Raw genomic sequence first — 22,617 nt, forward strand, 5'->3', positions numbered from 1 at the left:
TACAAGCAAAAAGTCCTCTGGGTAATTTTACTAGTTGAGGCTTTTTCTTCTGTTTTGTTTAAGCATAGCTAGATATATTCCCAAAAAGCAATATGTTTAGATTTCTCAACCTCTTATGACCCTTGACTGCAACCTCAGTAATGATGAAAGAAAACAGACTAAAAGGCTTGGAGACATCAAACCAAACAGTAACCTCAAAGTGATGAACTTCAGCAGTAAAGAAAACATTGGAGCTACAAAATACTTGTGTTTAGCTCTGAAATAAAATCGCTTGGAAAATAAAAATATCTTAAAAAGATATGCTTACAGTGTCAACACTTTCTGCTTTAAATAAGCAAATATTAGCAGAAATATACATGCATGTAAGAGGAAATACAGTCCATCCTGAAAAAACGTTTTCCAGAGGTTATGCAGATCACTTCACTGACATTTACTGTAGCCTAAAAATCACAAACTTTTCATACTTCTTGGCAAAATTTGCACTGGTCAACTTAAAAATCATGGGAGTTGGGGGGGTGGTATAAATTATATATAGTGTGGCATTTCTATTCAGATTCCTTCTCCCAAGAGGAATAATACAACTCAAGTGCTGCAAAGGTCCTTTGCAGGCCTCCCTCAGCTATTAAAAATGAAAACAAAATTCTGTTCTTACAACAGGTTCAATGCAAGTAACATGCCATGGCTTTATTTTTACTTTTTACTTGTGCTACACATATACAGCTCAATGGAGAACAAGTCTTGCCACAACATTCAGAAGTGCAAAAGAACACTCAGCTCTCTAAACATCAGTTGCATATATTAGTGATTAAAATGAGTATATTTAAGTACAGTCAATAAACTAACTGCTGATCCATAAAACAGTCAGCCACAAGTCTGCTTCAGGCACACTCCTTGTATTTAAGGACTACAGTAAAGGTAATAGTGGTTTTATTATTCACAAGTTATAGCTAGTTTGCGACAAAATGTTGCAAAGGCCTGGGAAGCTAGAGTAAAGATATGCCAAATGGGGAAGTTCATATACCCACTATTCAAGCAGTAGGCTGCAGTGGCTCATTGCATTGGAATAAAGTGGGATGTACTGAAAGACAAAAAGTCAGCCCATACAGCAAATTGCGAGAACTGACTCACATTTATGTAACAGGAATTGCCTACCATTTATACAGGATATTGACTCACATCACACCACAAAGGAAAGAACTTTCATAACATACCATGCTGTGGACTCACATTTTGCAGAACAAAGAACTAATTAACATGCTAGCAAGAGAAATTCAACTTCATGTTATCTAATAGGAGACAAAGCATTTTCAAAACTGAATATCCCAGAATACCTAGGATTTGGCACTGATACTCCAAGTCCCCTTGCAAATAGCAGCTGGGAGTCTGGGAAAAGATGCTCTCAGTGCTGGTGAAAAAAGGAACAGTTGCAGCTGTTTGTAAAGGAGATAATGAATCACAGACCTGATCCTGACAGACCTAATGGACAGAAGTCCTATGATCCCTGCCTAAGCTCAAATGTAACTCTGTAAGGTAAGGAAAGCCCTGACTTGAACAACAGTCAAGGCGATTCTTGACAAGGAGTAAAATTTTCTGCTCTGGACTACCCATTTTCATAAAAACAAGAGTAAGATTTATAATTCCACTAACAATATGAATATTCTAGATTATGCTAAGAAAAAAACCTTTTCGTGTGATGTATTGCTGTGAAAGCTGGACGGAAAACACTGGGCATATTGGATTTTAGTTGTAACTTTAGTCAGTTTGAGTGTAGCACTCACATTCCTTAAGCATGTATTTTGCATGTATTTTCTTCACTTCACTTTCTTTTTATTAAATTTTTTATCATTCTTTTAATGTACTGGGGTCTTGTTTGGTTGGTTTTTAAATTGTTGAAAAAGAGCTTTCTTCTCCCCACCAAAAAAACCATATTTGCCAAGGAGAGTTAGATGGACTGTCCAGTTATTCCAGGAGCTCAGGTAAGTTCCAGGTCCTCAGGCTGCCTTCCCCTACTGGTAATGAATCCAGCTACAGTAGCCAAGACAGTAAACCACATCAGGGTGAACCGTAAGATAGGGCCAGTCATCATTTTTAGTTTGGCCCTACCAAGCAGTAAGAGCAGGAAATTATAATGGACACTTCATATACTTGTTTCTTTAAAAACTAACTACAATAACCTTGGTACTGTAGAAGAAATCATTATTTGCTTTATCTTGATAAAGGCATTATACTACCACATATTGTTTAATGTTCTCAATTGGAAATTAATGTAATCAGAACTTAGTGATAATCACTGAGATGACACTGTTCAAAAAAATTCATTCAAGACGAACTGTTTAAACAACTGTTTCATCACTAGAAAGTTAACTGCAGTACCACAAAACAACCAATGCTTACATCTTAAATTTTTTCTTCTATTATAACTACCTATTTTATCAATTTCAGTCGGAATTATTGGGGAACAGCTGAAACAAGCATTATGTTTTAGAAGAGTCTTAAGATTCAAAAGAGAATCGCATTTCAGTTCACTAGGTTTCCCATAAAACTTTTGTGAATGAAGATGTAAGATTGCACGGTGGCAGCAACTACAGGATCAAATGGACAGACCTCCAAAAGTCAGGAAATTAAAGTTAGGGTAATTTAATTCTCTGCAAAACAGAAAGTGTAACTTTAGTGAAAAATTACACTCTAATACTCTTTGCTTTCACACACTGAAAATATAAACATAGCTATGAACTACAGCAAGCCTGCTGAAAAGCTCTTAAATTAAGCACAAATGGAAAAAGAAATTGCATTCAAGTGGGCCCAATCAAACTGAATGCCATTTCACATCACTTTTTCAGGCATAAAGCTGAATGAAGCAGGCAAAATGAATGACCAAAGCACTAAATGTCCTAGAATTGACTGTACATATAAGCAATTGTGTCAATTTTTACACCCGAAGTCAAGAACCTGACACGTTTTTCTTCAGTTTGGCGTATCTGACAAACCAAAAGAATTGTACTGGTTTAACCATTACCACTTAGTGCCACTTCAGCAAATGTCAACAGTTTTTCCTGTTAATTTAATTTAACTAATAATTTGTCTCATGTAGAGTGACAATGAACTCAGAATTCTGCAGTAACAGCACCCAGTTCCAGAGAGCACACTCGTTTACTTTCAGGGTGTAGTTCTCTTTGAACAGTGAGTTGTTCTAAAGTAAATAAAAGCTCCATCCCCCTAGAATGAAATAAATATGTAATTAAAAAAAATGTCAAATGCCTGCACAAAACCCCTATACTGTAAATAAGATATCACAACAGAAACAGCTGCTTATTTCCTCTTAATATGTACCTAATATGTCACTGTATTAATCATAGCAACTGTATAGTATATAACTAGCACAGACAAATCTGATACAAGTCCATCATATACATAGATGAAACTATACTAACATATGTGTGTTAACATATAAAGTGTTCGCAAAGTCACTTACTATTAGTTGTAGGATCATGGCCTTTTTCTTCACAGCATAGCTGTAAAGTTCTAATCCTGAGAGATAATGTGTGTTTTCATTGAAGTCTTAAAATACTGAACCTGACATCAGAAAAGGCTATGTAATGAACAAAACACTGTTCAATGAAATGTCAATTTCCACTGCAATTTTCTGTCAAATGAGTGCTGTTCTCTAAGACTTCTGCAAGAATACTTCAGTCAAGCAAGAACACGAGAACGTACTGCAGGGCTATGGCCAAAGTCCTGCAAGTGTCTGAGTCTTTTCCCAGTCTGGAAAATAAACTCCAAGTTGTGTTTTTTATGTCCCCCAGGAGACTCAGTGGGTATGTACTACTATGAAAGACTGCTGCCCTTTGACATACAACTTCCAAAAAATAAGACTGGTTTCCCATGTCTACACACTAAGAGGGTAAGGGGGAACAGGCTGTATATAAAAAACCATCTATAAGCATAAACAGCCAGAACTTCAACATATTTCAAATATGATCCCTATGACCTTGCACCTGGCAACCAGGTACTCTACTTTCAAATTAAATCAGAGCAGTTCAATAGCTGGCAAAAGCCTGGTATTTTCTGACCCCCCTGAATCACTCTGGACAGAAAGCAAAATATCAGACTATTGATAGGTAGTAAAACTACATAAAAAGAAGTGGTAGCTATAATGAGAAATTCAGTAATTAATAAAAAACTGTCACAATTAGGAAGTTGTATTTAAGACAATGGTTAGGCATGTTTGTGGACATAAAAAATCCCAGTTATAGAACATAAAGGATAAATATAAACTTATTCCTTTAATGCTTGTTACCCAGTTCCTGTGTTTGGATAATTGAAGGCCCGAGAAACAAATCCAGCAATGAAGAAGGAAAAAATTAAATCTGTAACTTGTATTTACTAAAAAAAAAACGAATTGCATTAGGGCACACAGTAGGAACAGAAGTTTACATGGAGGAATAAACAGACACTTGAGGCATAAAGAAGCAAAGGCATAATAAACCAACTCTGGAGTATGAAACTGCTGGAGCAGAGGTAACACAGAAAGGCAAAACTGTGACAGGAAAGCAAAGAGAAAGGCAAGAAACTGAAAACAGAGCATGAACACTTAAAGCAGCAGGAGAAACAAATTGAACAAACCAGAGAAATTACAGTACACCAGTAACATCACTTTTTGCAGGGCAAATAAAATATTTTTTTAAGAATTCGGAATTTCCAAAAGCTACTGAGACAGGCTCAGCCACTTGCTCTAACACACAGGAGGGTAAAAAACATAAACTTGAAAAAGAGAAGGAAAAGAAAGAAAATGGAATGATACCACAACTTTCTGATGCTGAAATAAAGTATACAAAAACTTTTTTGTTTTGGAAGTTAAGATGCTGGACCTGTACCGCCTTGTCCTTTTCCAGCCTCCAGCAATATGTCATGATTTCAGATTTGGTTTCTAAAGGTGACAAACCCCTGCAATGATTTTTCATACTTTAGGAAATACCATTTCCATTTCAGTGCAATTAGAAAACCAGGTCACCAGGAATTAAGACGACCATTTGTCACAACCTGGTTTAATGCTATTACACGATCCAAAATTGCTTGGAGGTTTATGCACCTTAACGCTATGCTAATACTTGAAATCAAGTTCCTTTAGTCTAGGCCAGTGAGGAAATTATGTCAACAGGTAAAATATACTGAAAAATATAATTAGCTTTACATATAAATGTTCATTTTATCACACCGTTTTCTCCTTCTCCCATATGTATCTAACAAGCAATTAAAGTGTAAAATGTGGTTTCCTTCCTAAATCTTTTATTTTAACCCAAATAATCTAAACAGGCAAAATATAAAGTGCAATTCAGTTTGTAAAAAATACCACCAAAACAAACCCAAACACCTTTAGTAGTGGTACTACTGTTTTTCAACACACTGGTAATAACAACAATAAACCAGTCACAATAAAAACTGGTACAGTGAGCAGTGGCTGTGCAAAGTAATCAAGGCAGAGGAATGATTGTTTCAGAGGGAAAACAACAACGTAATCTTCAATAGCAGAATGAAAAGTGAAATCATGCAGTTAGATTAGGGTTTTTAAAGCAAAGGGCTAAGCCTTTGCAAAAGCTTGTAAAACGTGGATCCTGAAACAGAAGCACTGGTGGCCATAAAACACCAAAGCACTTCACCCAGTTAAAACTTCACTGAGTTAACTCCTGTCTAATTAAAAAGTCTTCCCTAAAGTTACATCAGATGTAACTCCAGGAAAACATGTTTTCATAGATTTCCAAATACTTACATAGGGCACTGCCTTCAGAAAACCTCCTTCCTGAGTATGACAGTTTTGCTTACCTTTAAAAATAACAGAAACAATAGGATCTGGTTTCCCAAACTTGGTTTTAGGGATATTGGTCGCAGATTCCACAATCACCCGAAGCATTGTTCCCAGTCTTGACTAAATGTCGATTGTTACCAAAGAAATTTAAGGAAGTCTTAAGCTTCAAACTCCTAAACTTCTGGACTGAAATGCTAGCAGGAAGAAGAGGCAGGGAATAGCTGGGTAACAGTAAAGAAGGTCTATGGGTGGATCTATGACGGACTAGCTCCTGCAGGCTATAAAAAAAAAAAAGGACCTGTAAATTGACACCAAGTTCTGCGTCGATGCAGAAAAGAGCTCTCGCTAGTAAAATCCGGTAACAGAAAGGGCACAGTGTAAAAACGAATGCACATTTTTTTGTTGTTGCTTTTACTCTTATACTACGTGGTCAGCCTCTTGTCAGTAACAAGGCAAAAATAAGCATAAGCAACATGAACATTACGCACAACTCCAGTACTCAAGATACAACTGCCTCTTAGTATACCAAAGTACTAAATTTCACAACAGCTTATATTTTCTTCCTCTTAATTTTTAAAGCTTCTTTGTTCATAAATGTTTTTAACTTGCCTCCGTGTCAGTCTACAATCACAAAATACCTACGGTCTATCAAACCTAGTTTAAGTGCTCCCCCTTCAGTTGCACTCTAGAACTACGTTTTATGCGAAATAAATTTTGCATTTAACATATTGAATTTAGTAAATCTCTTGAGGAATTATTAAAATATAGATGCATAAGTTAAAATGAAAAAAGAATTAAGGAAACACCTCTGTTACAAATACCTGACTCATGAAAAGCAAGTTCAGAAATCTTTATTGTGAGGCAAAGTCAAAGAGCAAAAACCGCAGTGCTGGGCACGTGAGACTAGTCAGAGGCGCGTGCTAAACGAGTTCAAATAAGAGCTATTTATACCATCAAGGCTGTGTCAGCCACATACATACTAATTATTTCCTCGTAATTATTTTAAATATTCCCTGAAATTATTTTAATAACTCCACCCCCACTGCACTCGCATCTTTCAGTCGTTGGGGTCCCCTTGGTGGTCGTGCAAGGATGAAGCCAGATGTCTTCCTCATGGCAAGCTTTTGAGCTGAGGAAGACAGCCGACTACAGCACTTAGCGAAAAGCCAGTATCTGTTTGTGCGTCTCTTACAACGTGCAAAAATGTGAGATGACCCTCTGTATTGTTTGGAAATAAATACTTACTCTCAGCAAAAATACATGTAGTAGGCTCCACTAAAATGGAACTAGGTAAAACTTGCAGTTTCTTTACATTACATTACTAGAGTAAAACTCTTCGCTGTAAGCTACCCCATGTTCAGCTTTACGTCAGTTTTACCACAGCTGTGGACCAGAAACAAAAAAATCCCAAGTGGTGCGCACTACCACCGCAAAATATGGTTTTAGGCAGAGATGAAAAGGAAAGCAGCAAGATGGAGCAAAATGAGTCATACGAAGACAAATTTCAGCCTAGTTTTTATATGGTCACACAAGAGCTACCCTAGCTTATTACTTCTGAAGCCAAGATGGACCTTGCTGCTTCGTAAAATTATTAGATTTTGGGTAGCTGAGGAAGAGGATTTCTAGGGAAGAAAAAGTAATCTAACGCCAACACTTTCAGGAAGGAACGAGGATGAATACGCATTAAGACACAGTATTGAGAGACACAACAGACTTGTTGGAGGCATTTCGTCCGCCTCCACCTATCTCAGGTCCCAGACAAGATCCCCAGGTGGTGCGTGGCCAGAGGCACAGGCCAGGCTTGCTGTCCCAGGCACCTGGTAGCCACTTTGCTTTCTGCCTGAACAGCGAGGGAACTCAAGCCTCATGCTGGATGGGGAGACCCATCTGATAGAAATAAACCCGAGAGAGGGCTTACCTGCCACCTCACCGCCTTCTGCAACCACCCTTTGACGACGAAACGGAAATCCCCTCAGATATAAAATCGATTATGCTCTGGCACAGGGAAGCGAGCACGGCCCCAGCCCCGCGAGCAGCGCCCTCGCCTACCAGCCGCCCAGCACGTGCGCTGCGGCAGAACAAGCTAGGGGAAAGAAAGGCCCCATGGCATTGGCCAGCCAGGTCACGCGGCCGTCCACGGCATCCAATGAGGAGCCTCCTCTCAGGTGCCTCGCGGAGAACGCGCCAACGTCTGGCGGCCGTTAACGGCCACCTGTGCCGTTACCTCGCGCCCCTCCAGCCCCGCCCATGCCTGCCCGCCCAGCCCCCCCGGTTCTTTACCCGCCCCCCCCCCCGCCTTTCTGAGCCCGCGGCCGCGTCGTAGCTCCCGCTTCGGCTGGGAGGCTGCGCGGGCGGAAGTGACGATGCCGGAGCCGCGGGATTCAAACCCCCGGAAGCGGGGCTGGGCTGCGGCCGGTTGCTGCCGCCGGCGGGTTGGGGGCCCCTGTCTGCCGGCACCCCCGGGGCTCGTAGGCCCGTCTGCTCCCTGCGGCCCGGCCCGAGCACCGCCAGCGGCAGCCGCCGAGCCCTGCGCTGCCCGCGCCTGACTAAAGCCGTGTGAGAAGCCGCGTCCTGCCTGGTGGAACGGGTCGCCGTTCCGTAACGCTACGTTGATTTTTTTTTTTTTATAGGTGCTTAAAGATGAACTCCAAGACCGCTAAAGATAGGGTTATTGGCAAGTGGGGCTTAAAGTCGGGTAGCTCCAGACCTGAGGGTGCTGTCGAGAAGTGTAAGGAGGAGAACGCTGCCCCGAGGAAAACCGTAGAGGAGGTGGCGAAAGGGACGAGCACGGTGACGGGTGCGGACGGGCCCGGGCAGCTGGAGGTGAGGTGGCTGTTAACAACCGTGGGGCCTGACTGCTCTGTCAGCGTCAGCCTGCCGTGTCCTGACTTTCTAAGCAAGATGCTGAGCTTTCCTCTTTAAAACTTGGTTTACATTGATGTCGCTACTGTTCTAGCTTGTCGTTTTTGTACTCAAGTGTTGTTCAACAATGACTGAACTAACAAAATTAGAATTGTCTGACAAGGCTATTAAATACAAGGACTTGAGGCCCATTAGTTTGTTAAGACCTGTATTCACCCGTCCAGCTGTTCCGAACAGTTGTCCCACAGAGCTATGTTGAGCACTTCCTGCAAAGAACATTATGTTTGTGAACAGTGGCCAAAAAGTGTTGAATATTTGCTTGAACTATGTTCTCAAAATCTTACTCTGCTATACATAAATAAAACCAATCAGATCACCACACTTCTTCAATTACAACCAAGGAGAAGAAATGAAGATGCTGCAATGTTCATGCAAGGTAAACCTTGGTTGCAGAGAAAGAAGTTCAAGACTTAGTGTGTGACCAAGTTGCATATTGGTACGCTTCATAGAAGGACTGGGAAACTTTAAATGGACTCTTCCAAAGGAAACAGCTAGTGGAGACTAGGCATACTAATATTTCTAGGCTGCTGCTTTTGACAATAAGGCTTTTCATGTGTCTGCACTACATGTCAGTTGAGAAGTGCTAACCCAAGCACCGGCTATGGCTAGACCGCTAGCATACTGTTGTGTATAAATTCCTTGGTGTATTTTCTGTGCCTGGTGGAGTTTGCTGCTTGCTCAGATTTGGTTAGTTAATATTGGGTTCCTAGTTTGCAGGTGGAAAATAAAAAGTATGTTTAGATAGGCTAGATGCTATTTGGTGTCAATATTTTAACTCTAGTAAGCACCACACACTCTTCAACCACTCCCTAAATGAGGGTCTCTAAAATGCAATTTCTTTCAGTTTCTCTGTCATCTTCTTATGGTGTGATGTCAACACGTAGGATTTCAATATCAATCTTTCTCATGGAAAATGAAATGCTATCATAACAAGTTTACGTAGAGCTCCAAGGTATCTCAACTGCAGTACTAATGCTATGTAATAATTACCTCTGTTGGATGCCTGCTGAAAAGACAGTGTCTTTTGAAACTGTCTACTAAAGCACATTTTGAAACTAAAGGCCAGATAATTTGGAAAACGGGATCCTTCTCCCAAGTGCTTTATTATGTAACTCTTGTAACACCTTATTGTCATCTAGTTTGCAAGAAAGCTCTGCTGCTGCTCAAAAGCTACTAAATATGCTAATCAACACTATGAAATGTATTGCCAGCCTCTTCATTAGAAGTGTTTTAGAGTTCTTGTACTGCTTGTGTTTTAAGGTTCATAATACTGTACTGATCTGCATTCATATACAAAACTGAGTACCTAACAACTCTGTGAAATCTGGTTCTTTGCATTCTTTTTGTTTCATCTACTTCAGACTGGGTTTACTATTACTTGAAATATTTCAGATGATAGCTATAGTATTGTCTGTTTTGAGTAAAAGGTAATATTCTCAGCTAATTTAAAGCTGAGAGAGAATCTTTTGAAGTATCTTCTCAAACTGTAGTAAACTTGCTAATGCATTTGTTGCATAGGCTGGCGCTTATTCATTTTTACCACTTTTTTATTCTGTTTCATTTAGAAAATGCTTTCCCTTGAAATAGAAAAAGAAAACCAGAAATATCTTCTTGAAGAGAAAGACAAAGAAATCCAAAACCTGAAAGAAAAGCTTAGGTCCAAAACCAAGAATAGTGATGTCTTCTTATTACATAGTCAGCTTTTGGAAAAAACAAAGGAAGCAGAAAGGAAAGAAAGGTTACTTCGTTGTCTATATGAAGAAATGAACCAGTTAAAACGTCATTTATCCACTGTTACTGCAAAATGTTCTGAGCTTGAAAACAGAGTTGGTACTTCTCAGGCATCCCAGGTAAGTACTGAAGAAACACTAATTGCAAATTCCAAGTCTAACCTGCTTACAAGTTACACTTGGAATCTGTGCCTATTAAGCACCAGCATCTGTTGTAAAATAGAATGAATTTTTAATCTTTCAAGTTGCATTGCAGCTGAAATATTCATGTATGAAGCGAGATGGTGTCTAGATTGAATGCTAAATGAAGAACAGTCGGGGAGCACAGCTTCAGGCAGTGCAGCTGGGGAGGGAATTCTCTAATGCTGTACAGCAAGGTCCCTTTTGCAAGCTCACACACAGGTGGTATGACTAGTGGTGCTACAGGTAATGATCCACGACTGCTTAAGCAGCTAGATTTGTATGCTCAGTGATTAAATGGACTGAGAAGGCACCTGTAATAGAGACATGGGGCATTAATAATGATAAACTAAGCTCCTTGCCTAATTCAGCTTCAGTAATGAGAATACCTTTCTTGTCCCTGCTCTTATAAATCCTTATTTGCTCCTTGGTTGTTAAAACTAGTTGCCTGTACTTTACATGGCCTCACACATGGTACTTAAGTGTGCCAGAAGATAGGACAGGAATAATGAGTTGCTTCTCTCACTTAAAGTGGTTAATAGGTATGGTGCCAGGTACTTGACAGCTTTTACAAGTGTATTTAGTTTCCTACAGTTGTTTTTCCACCTGCCTGTTCTAATGCTCCATGAAAAATGCAGTAGTATCTTGGTAAAGGGGCATGGGGAGGTTGGTGCCTGTAAGTCTTTCCCAGCTTTTGACCTGAAGATGGTGCTGGTTCCCCATGCTCTACATGGAAGTTGAGTAATTTCTGGAAATTCAGCTTTAGCCAAATAAATAGCAAAATATCTTAGTCTAATAATTTTTCAATGATAATACACATGTATCACTTCTAATAATGAGTTACCTTGGGAAATACCACTTTAAATGCAATGTGTTTATTTTCAATTTCAAAGAAACATTGCACTTTGTTAGAGAATTTAAAATATATGTCAGATTTCCATGTATTTTTGTCAGTGAACTGCCAAAATATCTTTTAGTTTAAAACCAGAATTTTCTTTTACGTTTTTTCTTACTGATTTATCAACAGAGGACAACAAAATGTGATTGATGTTTTGACTGGATGTTTTGGGAAACTTGAAAACAAATAAGCAATGCTGCTTGAAACTGCTAGGTGGCATATAAGCAGCAGGTATACTCTGAAATGGAAACAACAGTTATATGACACAATTTTAAGAGAGTTTTCATTGAGTCAGAATTCTAATGTTCATAAAATAGGATTTAGAGACACCACAATTGCTCGGATTCCTATTTTAATTAGGAAGTGCTAAAGTTTTGTAATTGCATTCAAAGTTCGTCTGTATTTTTTCAGTTACATACCTTGTTCTAAAAATCACAGGAAATCTTTGAAAAAATTTAGCTTGCATTTGGGTAGTAATCTACATTTTTATTTCCTTAAAGTTCCCTCTAACTTATATCTACACTATTTCAAAAAAGCTTTCTGTCATGCAATGAATAAACATGCCAGATCATGAAAGAGTATAACAGTTTGACTGCTCTCTAGTTTTAGATGGGTCTAAAGAACTCCGACGCGTACTTCAAGCACTCCACTGTGAATCAGGTCTCATAAGATCAGTCAGTGTGTCCTTAAGGTTCCAGACAGGGTTGAGTGGTTTCCCAGATATTTATAATCTTATCCCGTTATCCCAGTGAAGTAGTCAAGGTTCCTAGCTTTCCCCAGCAACTCCTATAGGTCTAGCTTATTGTCAAACTGGTATGAGGATACAAAAACAGAGCTAACGCTTAACTTTTCTGTGTATTTAAATAATAACATTGGTTTTTAGAAGCTCTCTTGTACCCTGCAGGCATTTCAAGACAGCAGTTCAGTAGAAAACACATTATATAGTCTTCCTACTAAATGTTTTAATGTAACTATGAGTTGCAGAGCTATGGAATAAATTAAATACAAGTCTTCATCCTGTATCTTGCAGGACACTTGACTTTACATCTAGGAAGCTCTTTTCTGTGTAACTTGGATACTTAAAAAAAATTAAAATCTTTAAACACAAAAGGCATGTGGTATATGCATCTGGTTTCAATTTTTAAAATATTATGACATTTATGTGACAGTAATAGTTTTATAAGACTAGTTTTACTGTTTCAGCTATTTATTTTAAAGAACATTAACAGGTTGTTCTTTATCTGCAGGAAGCTGTAAAGAACAGCAGTGGATCACCAACTAATCTTTATGAAGTTGAAAAACAACTGAAAGATGTAAGTTTCCTGTACAATGCTGCAAGTACAAATAATGTGTATCAAGGTGCCTAAGAATGTAAATCATCGCCATATATGGTTTTGGGTAGTATGGGACCTCAGAGTGTATGTTTCCTTCTAAAATACAATATCTAAAATTAATTTGTGACAAGACAAATAAGAGGACAGCGTTTCCATCATCTTTGAAAAACTTTGGAACATTAGAACAAACTGGCTGCTGACAAAACAGAAGCCCTAAGGAACTGACCTCAGAGCTGACACTGCCTGGGATAGCATGTGTTTGGATTAGAAACCTCCTGAGGTTCCTTCCAACCTGAATAATTCTATGATCCAATCAAATACAAAATCTGTGTCCTTGTTCTTACAAACTTTAAGTTGCAATGATACAGTTTTAGTTTATTCCATTTTCAAGGTCTGTTATCTTTATATTTTATTTTGTATTTTAGGTTGAAAGATTAATCTTTCATAATTTGGGCATGATTCATGAAAGCCTTTTTATAGTCATTTTCCCATTTCAGGAAGTAAGCCAATTGTTATTTGATATTGCTGCAATTTTAACTCATGCTCAACAGCCTGACTTACCTTTCCAAATGAAGATGGGGTTTATTTATTATAGAGAAGATTACTACAGTTTGCAGCAGAATTAACTGCCTTATCTTTAAACTGTATAATACTTAACTTCTAACATAAGTAAGAAATAAGACTATTTTTAAAATCTGATAAATTACCAGAAGCTTTTTTCTTGCTCTTATGTTCTTTTTCATGAAGGCTCTTGAGAAAAACCAACAGTGGCTACTGTATGACCAGCAACGTGAAGTGTATGTCAGGGGACTGCTTGGAAGAATCTTTGAACTTGAACAGAAGTCAGAAATAGTTAGCGAACAAGAATCTAAAGAATTCAGTTCAGAAGGTATCTACTTTATTTCTTCCCCACAAGTGACCCAAACCATAATTATCTATGGAATAAGTTTTCTGAAAACAAATTATAGCACAATTAAGCAGAATCAAGAGTTTCTTCTTGAAGTTTTGGTTTCTTAATGGTGAAACTTGGTTAAGTAAAATTTCTTTGCTTCCTGTTGCCTAGCTATGTCACTTGATAAACAGTATTTCATGCTCTTATCTACTTCAAAGATGTTTTTTTTAACAGCCTCGACACTCTGTTAGTAATCTGTTTGTCGAAAGTGTTGAGGCAAATACATGTATGTCTCCCATCCTTCAAAGTACACTTACAACCTACATAATGGAAGCATTAAGGATTTATTAGCTAGGTGTGGGTCAGGTTTTTTAAACCCACTTTTTTACAAAATAAATATTATAAAAATGACTCAAGACTGCCACGTTCTTAACTCACCTGAACAGTTGTTACAGGGCATGAAAACCTGTTATAGGTTCTGGCACCTATCCAAAACAGTGCTTTGCAATATGGATCTGGCCACCTCCAGCTCACTTCTGTGCTATGCAGGTCCTCAGTAAATGAGCACCCCAGAGTGACTTGGGTTGTGCTTGACCGGCACATGGAATAAAATTAAAATCATGTTGAACAGAAGAACTAGGAGTTGCCTTGTTTTTCTTGTTATCAAATTATTAATTTCATATGCTGCAACTGACCTGCAAGGTAAAGTGACCAAATAGGACTAGCATCATCTCAAGTAAGAGTATGCCCACAGATACTTGCCACTCTAGTACTTCATGTGCAGTGGCTTGGTTTCTGTACTACTGCTTGAATTGTTATGGAAAACGGTAAAATATCATCATGATCTTGTTTTGGTGCTGTTTAGAAATCTGTGAACACTATTTTAGAGGGAGGCAGACTGAAGTAGCTCACCAGGAAAAGTAACTCTGAGTTAACTGCACTCAAAGCTTTGTCATCAGAGCAGCCAGGAGACTAGGAGTAAGGGCATAAAAAAAGCTCCTCTCTTCAAGCAGCTAGGCAGTAGCAGAAATCCAAGTTTAAGAACCTGCTATACAAGTTGCAAGTAGGTATGACAAGTTTTTCCAAGGAAAAGCCTGGTCTATCTCGGAGGATCTCACCACCCTATACAGGAGCATTGCTAACAACGTAAGGCCTGGCTCATATTCAAGAGGAGAGACAACAGTCAAGCAAGAAACTATCCCTAGTAAATTACACTGAAGAATGAGGGGAAGCCTTCAACAGGAAAATCAAAGTAAAGCAAAAAATCAGCAAAGCCTGTGAAATTCTGCATTCCTTGTTCTGCTTCCAGGCATATTTTATATTACTACTGAATTTCTACAGACTGCCTCTCCCCCCCCCCCTTATTAAAATTTTCTTGGGTCAACAAGCAGAATTTTTTTTCAATCTGCGGTTTAAGTAACAGTCACTAGCCAAGAAGCAGGCATTTTTTTCACCAAAAAACCCTATCCTTGTTCATTGTATTTGCCATTCAGAAGAAAATGATAAGTTTGCAAAAGACAATGGATGGTTTGGCTTTGGTCAGCTGTGCTGAGTAGAGCCCATTGGATCCCCAGGGTACCTCTGGGGAGGGAGTAAAGCCAGAACGTTGGCTAATGAGTCTAAAGCTGGAAGTGAGAATCTAGTGTCTTTGGTTCCCATGCATCAGTATAATGCATGAAGCCATATAAACTCTCTGTGTGGGTGATCGCGCCTGTGGGTCAGGGCAAAGGATGTAATATTGCTGTAACAGTGAAGGAAGTAGCTGTAGCATGGAATACTATATACAAGCCAAGTTGCAGTATTTCAGTAACTGCATTGGGAAGGAGACTTTACTGTGTTGGAAGTACTGAAAGCTCTTTTAATTAGTTTGGTGCCAGTCTGAGCTCTGTAATAGCCTAGAAAGTTGATTTCTATCAATACGCCTTAAAATGCTGTGACAGAGTTGGTGTTATGATTTTGAAGTGATTTCCCACCCACAATCAATTATTTCTGACTCATTAAGGTCATCTACAAGAGGAAAAGCAAAAATATTATGACCAGTTGTTACTAACTGCTAAGAGTGATCTTGAGACTGAAAGACGCACTGTAACCCAGCTGAGATCTGAACTTAACCAACTCAAAAAGAAGTATGAAGAAACACAACAAGAAATAAGTTTAAATGCCGCTTTGCAGTCGCAACAGGTTGCTGAAATGAAGACTCTAGAAAATGAAAATAAAATGAAAGGTGAGAAAGTGCAGAAACTAAAACAAGAAAATGAAGCTATTAAAGAACAGCTCAGAGAAGAAAAGAGAAAGTCTGAAGACTTTTTGTGTCAGGTAAGTGGATGCATTTGAAGGTTTAAGTTCATTAGCAAAGAACTGAGAGGTGAAAAATTATACTTGATCAGAACAGACCATTCCTCACTTGCTCTTGTAACTGTTCTTTATGTATATCTAGATTCAAGTCCTTGTGATTAAAATTGAAGTCTTTCTTTAATATATTGGTTTGAATAAAAATACAAACTTCTATGAAATGTTCTTGTTTAAACAAGGAATAAACTTGTTCACTTATTTACCTGGTTGTGTGGGACACGAGGGAGAAGTGAGAGAATACTTAAACTAATTTTAATCTAGTTCACCCTCAAGGTTAATAGTAAATGAGAACAGGAAAGGTAAAAATCCAAGTCCATACAGGCTATTTTATCATGTGCCACAATACACACGTGGGCTTGAGTTTCGTACTTGCTGGATAAGCAGCTGTGTCCCTGGATAGTGCCCCCAGCCAGCCACTGTGGACATGCAGCTAGGGGTTTTTTTTGGTTTATTTTTCCATTCAGAGGAGTTCCTGCATTTGGTGCTCTATATGAGGCCGTAAGGCACAACAGAGTACTAGAAAGTAACAGCTGGGTAAGTAAGGGAAGGGATGGACCCCAAGTTGTCACTGTCTTGAAGATGGCTATGTTAGAAACAACTGAGTTCTGTAATTCCCTATAAAGTCTCAGAAGGGCCTTACAGGCAGGCTGTTCAATATGCATGGTTTACGCTGTTGCCAGATCTGTTCTGTCAAACTTGCATCAGATTCTCACTGCTTGCAGGGCTTGCCCATCTCCCAGAGGTTACCCTGATGACTTCAGTGAAATAATTCTGTCTGTAAATGAAGTTCTTAATTCTTCCTTCTTTTTTTGAGCCCAATGACTTTAACCACTCTGGCTGATCAGAGGTGGGGAAGACATGTGTGCCCTGTATATTTGTATTTAAAAATATTCACTGCTTGCTTCCTTTTGTCTGGAATACTCATGAGGACTTTGCCACTTCCCCTACGTGGAGAGTTACAGTGGTGTCTTAGAATATTCCTATCAGCATGGTGACACTAACAACAACAACAAAATTTTTTTTCTTCTGGATGCAAAATCATGACCACATCTGCTGCTGAGGTCCTCCTTGAAGGACTGTCCTCAGGGCATCCAAGTAAGGTAAACTTGCTACTTGGAGAAGTCTGAGGTCAATGACAAAGCAATGCAGAACTGAAATTTTAACTATGAGAATAAAATTTACTAGGTACCAAAGTAGGCTAAAACCAGAATAACAGTTTTAGCTCTCTAAACACAGGCTAGTTCTCACTGGTTAATGATGACTAAAAGCTGTTGATGTTGTTCCGCCCCACCCCCAGCTGAACAACAGCATTTGCTATAACAAGTTGATACATGCTGATAATGGAGGATATTTTTATGTATTTATTTACTTAATCATTTACACTATAGTAAGTTCTGAATCTTAAATTTTTTCTCTTTAAAAAAAAAGTTGCATTGTTTTTTTTTTTCAGTGTCACTGTATGTTGGTGCAAACATAGGCTTTGTGTGTGTATTTTTGTCTGCATCCTGACAATCACCTAGGGAAGTTTTGTTTGGGTTTTGTGGTTGGGGTTTTTTTTGTGTTTTGCTGTGGGTTTTTTTGCCTAACTATAATATCATCCTGCCTTCCCCCAGCTCAGTGCAATATTAATGCTTCCCTGGGGTTTTTCCCCAGGGAAGCAGAGATAATTGAATTGGGGTTGGCTGTTGCATAACAGGCATACATTTTCTGTTATCATTGGAATATAAAAGACACTTCCATCCCTTTTTAGATGCATGATTTGTTAAGCTTATTAACTGTTGGATGAGGAAGTTGTTTGTTACAAATATTTTTTCTGCCTTGTAGGTGCAACTCCTTCGCAAATCATTGCTCAAGCAGCAAGAGGAACACACTCGAATAGCTTTGTTGGAGCAACAGGTACGCAATTATATGCAAAGAAGCTGGTATTTAATCTGTATTATGCACAAAGGTTTTTCTAGACTAACTTCAAATTTAAGAATTAGTAGAATATTAAGGTAATATTAGTCATGAGTATTCAGCTATGAATAATCTCCTGATGCTTCTAAAAATTTTTACATGTCTGTGAAGGAAGATCTGTAACCTTTTACAGATCAGAGGGTGTGACTGGACCTGATGTTTTTTTCTCTACAATCCTTGTTCAACTGTACAGTCTCAGATTAGGTATGGGAAACATCCTAAAACCAATCAGCTCATTGAAGTTTTGTAATATACTCTTGATAAAATTATACAAATTCCATTACCATCTTTTCAATCTTCTTCATTTTTCCAAGTACATTCTTACAGATCTTATCAATGATATTGGGGAAAAAAAAGTTAATTTATTTGCTAAGCTTGGGTGTACAATGTTACCCATAGTTATTGTCCAAATTACCTTGCTAGAAGATCCTGGAGTAGAAACTGACATTCTTAATGAGAACTTACATTACATTTTTCTCTAAAATCTTCAGTTTACAGTTGCAAGACAGCTTGAAATACCCTCTAATCAAAATAACTTAAAACTTCACCTCTAAGGGAGATTATAATTGGGCGTGTATGAATTTTAGGATACGATTGCAGAGTAAATGTAACTTTAAATATATAAAGGGGAAACATTCCCCCCCCCCTCCCCCCCTGGTTCTTAATAATTCTGACTTTAATTCTTTAACTTTCACTTTGGGGGGTTGTCAGATCCAGATATGCACCACAGACTTTGAAAATGAAAAGCTTGATCGCCAGAACTTGCAGCATCAGTTAAACAAAGTCCTTAAAGAACTGCGCAAGGCCAGGGAGCAAATAACTCGTCTGGAACCTCTGGTATGTACTGAATAACCTGCAGGTGAATTTAGTCAGGGATTTTGCATAAATGTACATCTTTTCACTTTGGGTTCTTATTTAAAGCAGAGGGAGTCTTCTGTTTGTCATCACGTATTCACTGTAGGTCCTTATATCCTTTAGGTATGTGGTCCCAAGGTACAGAACCCTATGTCAACTAGCTAGGCATTGTTTTTTCTCCATAGTCTGTACAGAGAGCTAGTACTGCGGAAGGAGATCTGGAACAGTGATGTTCCTGAGCAGGGAACATAACTGTACTTTGTATGACAATGTGCTACCCAGTTTTGTCTGTTGCACAACGACAAAGCTTCAGTATGCTTTTACTCAGACTTCTTGCTAGTGAACAGGATGTGATCCATAAATAGAGAAGTCTAATTCCTCCCCGCCATTACCTGATACAGGATGGGTGGGTCATTAAACCTGGGTTTTCCATTTCCAAAAAGACAAGCTCCCTACTATAGTGAAAAAGGACATTTGTTGTATTGTGAGGACTGTGGTCTGTTTGCTGTTTATTACATAAACCCAAAGCAAGCCACCCAGACTGGAGCCCTAGGCTTACTGGAGAAACTTGTAGGGAAAGATTAAGCATTAGGTAAGCCATTGATCTGTTTTGCTTTGCATCCAGGATTGCCCTGGTCTTGAACAGAAATGCATTTTGATTGTTGGTACTTCTGGAACTTGTATCTTGTAAGGTTAGGTGATAGCTGAATAGGATCGTTAAAACTGCAGCTCTGGACTCAAATGAGGTTCAAAATGGAAATCAGACACTGGCATCCTTCATTAGATCAGGTCTGGGGCCACAGTGATTTTTACAGAGAAGATAAATGAAAAAGCTCCTAACAAGTTGCAGATGAGAAGAATTCTTCTATGACTCATACCAGACTGCTCTCCCTCTTAGTTGTATGCAACCTGGAAGTATTTTCTCAAAAGTGGAAGGGAGTGGAATGAACCCTGCAATACTGATGTTCTTAACTCGTGTTGCCCCTGGGAGACCCTCACTTGCTAGGCCTCAGTTGCTGCTGCTACCAGGGGAGGCCCTTGGAAAACCATCTGTCTGCTGTGAGTAGAACAGAAGTTTGGGCAGAGCAGTGAAGTTACAGCTTTGAGTTTCTCTGTGCGAAGAAGCTGGGCAAGTAGCCCTCAGGCAATGAGGTGCCTTTTACAGTTAGGGATGGCCTTCACAGGCAGAGACTTCATGCATGAGATCAGGAGGAGAAGAGAAAATTACAGCAGAGAAAGGTAGTGTGTGAGTGGCCACAAAGATGGTTGGGGAAGGATTCCTAGTCAGACATTGTGGGAAACCTGTCTTAAATAGTCTGCAGAGAAGCTACCTGCAACATAATTTAAATGTGGTGTTAGAACTGTACAACAGGCTCTCTGTTCTTAATGCAAGTAGCATAACTGCATTTTAGCCATCTTTAAAATGCTACCCTTAGTGCTGTAACACACACATGGCTTGTATGCCGTGAAACCTTAGTATTTTTTCCTGCAGCATTTGATCAGCACATGCATGCCTCAACCTTTTACTGAAGCTTCTCCTTTTCCAGAAACTCCAGGAATATGGACATGTGGAACCACAAGATTTGCAAGCTGCATTTGAAGAGCAGCTGATCATGTATGACAGAAGTCCTTCCCAGAAACATTCAAGCCTCCTTGATGAAAGTTTTCTTGAGTGTCCCAGATGTGGAGTCCAGTACCCAACAAGCCAGCACAGAGAGTTACTAGTACATCTTGACTTTTGCACAGCTTGAGCTCCAAATGGACTTAATATCTGCTTTATACATGCTGCCAATATGCTTTTCTACAAAGGCAAAAGATGTGAAAAAAACCCAAACCTTTTTACTTAAGGTTGTATAAAGGACTACTAGTTTTAGAATTCAGTTCCACAAAGACATAGTAATTTATTTGGCATCAGCTATTTTAGCTGACATTTTTGCAAAAAACAGTTATTGCATTTTTGGTTGCAAATGGAAGTATTTTTAGAATTGGGAATATCTTCAAATAGTAAACTACTGACTTTTTTTGCACTATTAAAAATGAGAACAGTAAAAGCACACCCATTGTGTCATGGTTTATTTTAATGTTTGGCATATGCAGTTCTTGGTTGGTGAATCCTGATGACTGTGCTTGTACCTTAACTGACAGCAATAGCAGCAAAAGGTTTTTGTCCCCCATACGTGCACTACATATTTATATATACATGGTATATATATGTGTAGCGTGTATACACATATGTATCATATACATGTGTAATGTATCAAGCTAGTGATACATTAAGACTCAGAAGGGTTATGTTAGATCTTTGCTGCTTAAGATTCATGTTGAAAATATCCATCTTAAGTAGCTTATTTTCCTGAACAGTAGTCAGGGGTGACTTGGGGTTCATAAAAAATGCTTGACCAAGGTTTAAGCTCTTCTCAAAAAAAAAAAAAAAAAAATTGGGAAAATAAACTTTCTAGCAAATACAAACTTCCTTGGCACTGAAAAAAGTTTTTATATTTCAGACTGTCAGAGACCTTTTTTGAAGTTTGCATATAGAATTATGCTGAAGTAAACTTGTTCGCACTTCTGTATTTTAGGAGTTAGTTTGGAAATGTCAGTTATTCAATCTGTTACATTTGACAAATGTCCCAGTTTAAAAGTACAGTTTCTAATTAATTGCTTTAGTGGATTTGAAGTATCACTATTTTGGTATTAATACAGAAAACAAGCTACCAATAAACTCTTGCAACAAATCAGAAACTGGCCAAAAAATTCCCTTATGGATTTGCAATCACATGGTGTTTTCCTCTAGCATCTACTGTAAACCTGGATCTGTTGCTGGCATCTTGCTCCTTGCATCTGTAGTTAAGTCCAAGAAGTTCCTTCCACAAAAGTTAAAGTAAGCAAACTTTTATGAAGATATACTAGTTAAGATAAATTTCCTGCTTTTCCATGTTTATGGTTTGCTGGGGACAGTGCAATCCCCAAGGTCTGTCTTTCTCTGTTATACTGATTCTGACTGCTAGGTAATAGCAGCTTTTTCCATCATGCTTTGCTGCAAAACTGCATGCACTTATAGCCTATAATGTTCACCCTAATCTCTGATTGTTAAATCTTATATATGAAGATGTTTTCAATAACTATTATAATACCAAGTGATATTATCAATTAAATCCAGCTTTTGAGAGACATAAAATGTTAAAAGTTATCTTTATATCTGAAATATCTTTGCCAAATCTATTGTATTAGCTACTACCTATTTGCTTTTCATTGACCATGTCTCAGGCTAATCTTTGTGTTTGACTGTTTGCTCGATTGTAACAACAGGTTTTCTGACCAAAGATTAAATGAACTAATGAGTAAAACTGAAATTATGCTTCAGAAACTTAAGGTTTTGCCATAAAGGAAATTGTCTTAATTTCATGTCTGTCTTTCTAAATATCTTTTAAATTCAGGATAATGACTCTGCTTTTTATTGCACCCTAATAATTTTAATCTCTAATGAAACTACTTTGGGAAGTTTTAGTTGTCTTTTAACAACACATTAATTAGCTAGTACTGTATTCCCAGCTGCATACATGGCACAGTTTCTGCAAAAGGAAGTTCTGATCTTTTATGTATTATAGATGAAATAAGTTGGCCTGCTGCAGGTCAGCACTCTTCAGTATTTATGAGGCTTTTTTAAATTAGCATAAAACACTTTCTCATTAGAA

General features: G+C 38.5%; 2 protein-coding genes across 5 annotated transcripts in view; one reads left to right on the forward strand and one right to left on the reverse strand.

The window, feature by feature from the left end:
• The window catches only part of MYOF (myoferlin), a 72,142-nt gene extending 66,093 nt beyond the window's left edge, over positions 1-6,049 (reverse strand). For 2 of the 3 annotated variants that reach the window (XR_008733836.1, XM_055720360.1), the window contains exon 1: positions 5,821-6,043. Coding sequence is in view for 2 of the 3 variants with exons in the window: in XM_055720360.1 (XP_055576335.1) it covers positions 5,821-5,908 (88 nt within the window). In the remaining variant the exon portion in view is untranslated. Of the gene's footprint in view, positions 1-5,820 lie in introns of all 3 variants that reach the window. The other variant, XM_055720358.1, reaches the window with a different exon arrangement.
• Positions 6,050-8,195: 2,146 nt separating this feature from the next.
• On the forward strand, positions 8,196-22,358 carry CEP55 (centrosomal protein 55). Of its 2 annotated transcripts, none has more exons than XM_005432407.3 (8): positions 8,196-8,626; positions 10,291-10,575; positions 12,781-12,846; positions 13,615-13,756; positions 15,762-16,075; positions 17,936-18,007; positions 18,779-18,904; positions 20,470-22,358. In XM_005432407.3, exons 1-8 carry the CDS (start codon positions 8,444-8,446, stop codon positions 20,671-20,673), a joined length of 1,392 nt encoding a protein of 463 aa, XP_005432464.1. In that variant the 5' UTR covers positions 8,196-8,443; the 3' UTR covers positions 20,674-22,358. The 2 variants fall into 2 exon arrangements, with proteins under 2 accessions (XP_005432464.1, XP_055576336.1); XM_055720361.1 differs by lacking the exon at positions 8,196-8,626 and adding an exon at positions 8,656-9,101.
• Positions 22,359-22,617: the final 259 nt, after the last annotated feature.

The sequence above is a fragment of the Falco cherrug genome, chromosome 9 (genome assembly GCF_023634085.1).
Source record: "Falco cherrug isolate bFalChe1 chromosome 9, bFalChe1.pri, whole genome shotgun sequence".
NCBI classification, from domain to species: domain Eukaryota; kingdom Metazoa; phylum Chordata; class Aves; order Falconiformes; family Falconidae; genus Falco; species Falco cherrug.

Excerpts from the sequence above, each read along its gene's own strand:
- CEP55 (XM_005432407.3), top strand. The coding sequence starts at position 8,444 with ATGAACTCCAAGACCGCTAAAGATAGGGTTATTGGCAAGTGGGGCTTA. Across the intron at positions 8,627-10,290 it reads ACGGGCCCGGGCAGCTGGAG|AAAATGCTTTCCCTTGAAAT; the intron begins GTGAGGTGGCTG and ends TGTTTCATTTAG. Across the intron at positions 10,576-12,780 it reads GTACTTCTCAGGCATCCCAG|GAAGCTGTAAAGAACAGCAG; the intron begins GTAAGTACTGAA and ends CTTTATCTGCAG.